General features: G+C 46.8%; 1 protein-coding gene across 2 annotated transcripts; it reads left to right on the plus strand.

Moving 5' to 3' along the window:
• The first annotated feature begins 400 nt into the window (after positions 1–400).
• On the plus strand, positions 401–6076 carry GINS3 (GINS complex subunit 3). 2 transcript variants are annotated; one of them, XM_050904013.1, is made up of 3 exons: positions 401–574; positions 1191–1424; positions 4116–6076. In XM_050904013.1, exons 1-3 carry the CDS (start codon positions 401–403, stop codon positions 4344–4346), a joined length of 639 nt encoding a protein of 212 aa, XP_050759970.1. In that variant the 3' UTR covers positions 4347–6076. The 2 variants fall into 2 exon arrangements, with proteins under 2 accessions (XP_050759970.1, XP_050759971.1); XM_050904014.1 differs by lacking the exon at positions 1191–1424.
• Positions 6077–6354: the final 278 nt, after the last annotated feature.

The following is a 6354-nucleotide window of genomic DNA, read 5'->3' on the forward strand; positions in this document are numbered from 1 at the left end:
CGCCAGCGTGCTGAAGGGAGGCAACGCCGGCATGGGCAGGGCAGGACAAGGCTGCGCCAGGCCCGGGGCTCGGCCAGCTCGCAGCCGCTGCCGAGGCCTGAGGCCTGGCCTCCCCTTGGCTCGGCAGCGCGCCTGCCCGGGCCCTGGGGCCGCCAGGCGGCAGGGCCAGCGCGGCCGCGGCGCTGCCGGTGATACCCCGTTGGGCGGCAGATACCCGCCACGGCGCCGGTGCAGCTGCGAGGGAGAACCCCGCCGCCGGGCACCGGGCCGGCCGCGATCCCACCGCCGCGCCAGCGGGGGCGGGCGGTGCCACAGCGCATGCGCGGCGGCGGGAGGAGCTTGACTGGCTGCGCGGGAGCCCCGAGACGCCGGGGCTGCTCCGGTGCCCGCTCTCCCGGCCATGTCCGAGGCGTATTTCCCTGTGGGCCCCGGGCTGGGCCTGGAGGAGAACTTTCTATCGCTGGACGACATCCTGATGTCGCAGGAGAAGCTGCCGGGCCGCGCCGAGAACACCCTGCCGCGCCTGGCCTTCGCGCTGGGCCAGGGGGCCGGCCCTGGCGACTCGATCCCTGAGGTAGCCGGCGGGTGGAGGGCGAAGAACTACAACTCCCAGCGGCCATCGCGCGGGGCCGGGCGGGGCGGGCGGGCGGCGGAGGCGCGGGTGACGCTGGGAGCTGTAGGCGCGCTTCCCCCCCCCGTGCCTCGCAGGCGCTGCCCTGGCCGGAGCGTGCCGGTGGTGGCTGCGTGGCTGCTGTTCCCGCGTGGGCCCTGGGACCCGTGGGCTCCTGCCGCGCCGCGGACCTCTTCTCGCGCGTCCCAGGCCCCAGCGGCCCTCTGTTTCCGGGGCCACTGCAAGGAAATTCATGCTTCTAGCTACGTCTTTTTAGAGTTATTTTTGCTTTTATTGTATGCATTTTGCATGCTTTTTTTTTCTTCTGGTGTTTAATAATCTGACAATTACTAGATTATACAACATCAATTAAAAAAAATCCACCTTCAGAGTCTTGCAGTAATAATTAATGCCTCTAAAGCGTGTCTGTTTATATTACAATTACAGTAGACTGTTCCAAAACAAAATCGACGTTTTCTAATACTGGACCTTCATTAATAAAGTTCACTGTCTGCCTTTCGGGTTGCTTTGCCTGTATTTTCATGGCAAGGACAACTTTTGGTTTTTCTCATTCATGCAGGGATCAAAGCTGGAAATACCTCTGTGGCTTGCTAAAGGTCTACATGACAGCAAAAGAAGAATCATTTCTGTGGAACTGCCAAAGATTTACAAGGAAGCCTGGAGGACAGTGTTCAGCGCTGATGCCAATGTGGTTGATCTGCATAAAATGGGGCCGTACTACTATGGATTTGGCTCCCAGCTCCTGAATTTTGACAATCCAGAGAATCCTGAGATAGCTCAGACTATCCTGCAGGCAAGTATCTGAACTAAGTCTTGAAATTTGCTTTTACGTTTTTCCATCTTCCTCTTCTTCCCAGCTGCTTAGCAGTCTTCAGGAAAAATACCCTGTTTTAATCCAAATGACTTCTGGATTGAATATGGATTTCTAGATCAAGCTGTAGGATGACCCTTTTGGCAACTGCAGAGTCTAGTGGTGGAAGCCTCAAGTGTGCATCCAGGAGTGTAATTTGAGCTTGGAGTTTCCACACTGTACATATGGTATTTCATAAAATCCTGTAAAACAGGACTAGAGGAGACATAAGATTATTTCATTGTGCCTGTGCTGCAAGGCAGAATTAATTCAGCCTTTATTATTTCTATTTTTCTACTCTGTTTTTAAAGCTCTGTAATGATGAGACTTCACACTGCCCTGGGCAATCTGTTTCAGTGCTTCGCCATCCTAATCTTAGAAGGTTTCCTTTCATGTCTAAACTAAAGCTCCTTTGCAGCAATACAAACTCTGTTCTGTTTGTCTCATACAAGTAAATGCCGAGGACAGATTATTCTCTTCCTTCCGGCAGCAGTCCCAATTCATTTGGTATCTCTTTGTGGGTCATGCTTTCTAACCTCTGATTGTCCTTATTGTGCACTGCTGGTATCTTTCCAGTTGATCTGCATCCACTGTGATGTGCAGTGCCCTGAACAGCATACAGCCTCCTGCTCAGGACTTGTGCTGATGAAAACAAAAAGATTACTTTCTGAATTTTGTAGGCCGTGATGCTCTTTGCTCATTGTGGTGCAGCATCGTGTTTTTCACGACAGAGTGACATTGATATGCGTTCGGTTTGCAGTCCGTAGCAAGATGGTACAGATTGCATACGCCGACAATCATTCCTCTTCCTGCGCTTGTACGGTTCGCTATTTCTGCCTTAATGTAAAACCTTACATTAGTCCCAGCTGACTTACATCCTGTTGTTTTCACACCACCTTTCTAATGGTGAATTCATTATGAATTAAGAGTTCTGCTCCCCAACATGCTTGCAGTCATCCCTCCTCCTTCTCCTGCATGTTGTTTGCTAATTTAATATGCATAACTTCTGTTCCTTTAGTAAGCTTATTAATTAATGTATCAAACAGTACTGGGTTCCATATAGACCCCTGTTGAGCTCCACTCAATATGTTCTTCCCTCCTGACAGGAGCTATGGATAATTGTCTTTACCGACCACCTATGGGTGGTTTAGCTAAATCTTGCAAGAATGCCCCGTGACAGATACCTGTCTGCTGCTTTTCCTCCCTTTGTAAGGCCTAGCATCCTGCCATAATAGGAAACTAGGCTGATCTCTCAAAATTTGTTCTTGGCAAGTCCACGTTGGCTGTTACTCTTCTCTCTATTTTCTTGCAGAAATTTATGTATAGTTTATTTGTTCCAATATGTTTCCAGGAATTGATACTGATGGATTTATAATTCCCTGGCTCTTCCTTCCTCCCTTTTCATCTCCCCTTTCTCTTTTAAAAGATAGATACCATCTTTGCCAGTTTCCGGACTTCTGTGCTCCTTGAGCTTTTAAAGATAACCACTAACAGCTCTGAGATTTCTTCAGCCAGCTCTCTAAGTAGTCGGAGATGATTGCTATTGGCTTTTCTTTTCCTTCTTTTTTTTTCTTTCTTTCTCTAGCCTTTAAATGAAGGCTGATGCAGCAAGGCTTTAAAGCACTGCTGCTTTCTTGGAGTTGTCCACTGAAAGCTTGCTTTCTGCATTGAGGAGGTGACCACACCTTTCCTTGTCTTTCTCCTCTTTCTGCTAATGGACATCTTAGGAAAAAAGCCACATTAGCACGCATTACTTGTTGACAGAAAAATCAAAGCATGCAAAGTATGCTTTCTCTTTGTTAAAAGCAAACAAGGGGGGTTGTGCTCACTTAAAAAATAAACAAAACACCAAAAAAAACCCCTCTCCCAAATATTCAGGAACTATAAATGTGAAGTATAACTATTTGGTGGCAAAGCCAAAATGATAATTATTAATTTGTAAGATATTTATTCTATAAGTAAATCTCTAAAATACTACAGTTCTGATGATTCTAAAATCAGCTTCTGAAATAAAAAGCACAGTTTTCAAAGAGTTTTGACCCTTTTTTTTTTTTATTCCCAAAAGCAAAGATAAGGAGGGAAGTAAAAATCCTTAAATGTGTCTTGTTGCTTAGCTTTTTAAAATGTTATTTATTAGTTGTAGATTTGGTTTTTTGACTTTTTTTGTGGTTAAGTTTTTTTTCAGCATACTGAATGCTTTACAGTGGCGGTTTGGCTTCACTTCCAGGCCATTCGTTCACAAGTTGCAGCTTGTATGTTCCCGCAGCAGCTGCTGTGGCATGAGATTCGTTCCACCCTCTCTAAAGCAATGATGGCTTGTGAAGTGAGATGGAATAGATCGTAATTGTGTTATACTCTGTGGTCTGCTGAAGCCTGTCATTAGGAAACAGCCAAAATCTAATTCCGTGCTTGCTTCCCATCCAGTCTATCAGGCACTTGCTCTCCCAGCTCAGGCAGGAAATGGTTTGTCTTTGTATCCAAGGTTACTAGGCGCTACGCTGTTTGCAGACCCTTGACTAGTTGTGAACTAGAGGCTACACTTTTGGCTTTTCAGTCTTGAAAGCTCAGGCCTCTAGCATTTGAGCTGAAGAAGCCTCTGTGTTACCTGTCAGTAATCCTGCTTATCTTCTTTAGACGTTTATTAGCCGTTTTCGTCGTATCATGGACTCCTCTCAGAATGCCTACAACGAAGACACATCGGCGCTGGTGGCTCGGCTGGATGAACTGGAGCGAGCCTTATTTCGAGCTGGCCAGAAAGGGCTGAATGACTTCCAGTGCTGGGAAAAGGGACAGGCTTCTCAAATCACAGCTTCCAGTCTGGTCCAGAATTACGGGAAAAGAAAGTTCACAGATATGGACGGTTAAAAGCCTGAAGAACATGCAGCTACAGTGGGGGACACAGAGAGATTTACAGTCCGTCTGTCACAGAAGAGAAGGATGAATCAGCTTTGGGGAAGGACAGGCTCCCTGTCCATTAATGGGAATTCTTCTCTGTAACATCTTTGGATTAGACTAGTGCAAATTTTAACGGCAGACGGCAAGGGTATAAAAAATAGATCGCATCACATCACTGGATAGCTTTACAGCTACTCATACCACTCCTGAGGATTTGCAGTTAAAGTGTTTGCTAGGTGGCTGAAAGGGTATGAGAGGATTTTCTAAAAGGATAATTAATATTTATTATTCTTTGTCTTCCAAGCTGATATTTACAATACCGGATCTGTTTGGAAAAAACTGTAATTCTAGGTATTTCATCTTGCCCTTCCCATTCCAGCCTCCTGCGAACAGCTGTTTCCAGGTTCCCCATTCTTTGGAGAGCCCCAGTGATGTGGAAAAAAATGTGGTACAAACCGCATTGAATTTTTCCCATTTCTTATACATTTCTTATACATTTCCCATTTCTTATACATTCCTGCCTCTCTTTGTGAGGCAGGAATGTTTTTCTTTGCTGACTTTTGTACACAGTCTTAGTGCCCCGGAGAAAAATAGCTCCTCTAACACATGTAGCAAGCGAAGTGACCTGGCAGGTCTCACATGCTGCCTCATCCTCTCTCTCCCTTTCAGCCCTTGTGAGCTTGATGCTGCACCGGGTGGAGAATGTTCTCGTTTGATGCGAGTGGCTTTTGCGATGGATGCGTCTCCGTGACGGGTGTTAAGCTTCTCCACTTGTTTTACAGAGGAGGTAACGGAAGGCAACAAAGAGTCAGTCCGGACTGGATTGGAAGCAGCAACTTTACTGGAAACTCTCCCCCATTATCAACCTCTGAGCCATCTGTTTTCCCATGAGAAATTCTTCTGATTACTAAATTTGGTTAGTAGAAGGTACAGAGCAAATGAACTGAGTTTCCTTCCTTCTGATCCATCTAAAGGATTCTAGCAAAATGATCCTAGTAAATGTGATTCTTGCCAGTAGGAGTGACTGGAGTTGGAACTTGCTCAGCAGCACAGTGGTTATCATCCCATGGGGATGCCCTTAAACCTAGATTATCTGAAGTCTGGATTGGAGACAGAAAACAGATGGTTCTCTCTGTAGGACGTAGTTCCCGCAGTCATCAGGATGGTTGTCCTTTGGAAGCAGGTATTAGACATCTTATGGGTGCTTCTAAGCATCTGTAGAAGGTGGACCTTGCAGAGTACCTCAGTGGAGGAGCCAGATTGTAATGATACTGAGCGCTTCCTCTTCTGTGGGAATCACTGGGAGGTGACAGCAAGATCCAAACCTTGGAGGAGTTGTTACTGAACTTGCAGATGCACCTGGATATTGGATCCTTCAAACTGGAAACCTCAAGTACAAAGGGTGCGTGGCCATTCCTTGGCCAGAGGAGCGAAAGCTCTGCCTCTGGAGGCGGTGAGAGGGGACAGCGCGCTGGCTTCGCAAGCACCTCGGCGTCTCTGCCTCAGCTGCGCAGAGCCAGCTGTCCTGCCACGGGAGACTAACTGGAAGCTGTGCCTGACAAAGTATTTCAAGTACGTGCAAGATCAAATGCTGCTGCACTTAATGACTTAATGGCACATAATAGCCTATGCATTTTCATGAAGCTTTTGTCTATTGTCCGTTTCTGGATTTTTATGTGAATAAATACTTTGTAAGGGGACGCTTGTAATGTACAATGTCTGTTGTTAATTGCCCCGCAGCAGAAAAATTAGTCATAGATTGGAGAGTGCAGGTCTCTACAAAACTGTGGCCATGATAGATAATGCAGTCCTGCTTGTATCATTCCTCTTCTCTTACAGGTAACACGGTCGGGAGCTACGTTTGTGCAGTCATGCAAGTGTAGAATTAGTTCCTGTCTGACTTATCCCACGTAGGTAATAGCTGTTTGCTCAAGTCGTGGGAGAGACGCTGCCAACCAATCAATAAGCTATGGATTTT

This window comes from Gymnogyps californianus, chromosome 12 (assembly GCF_018139145.2).
Source record: "Gymnogyps californianus isolate 813 chromosome 12, ASM1813914v2, whole genome shotgun sequence".
Classification (NCBI taxonomy): Eukaryota; Metazoa; Chordata; class Aves; order Accipitriformes; family Cathartidae; genus Gymnogyps; species Gymnogyps californianus.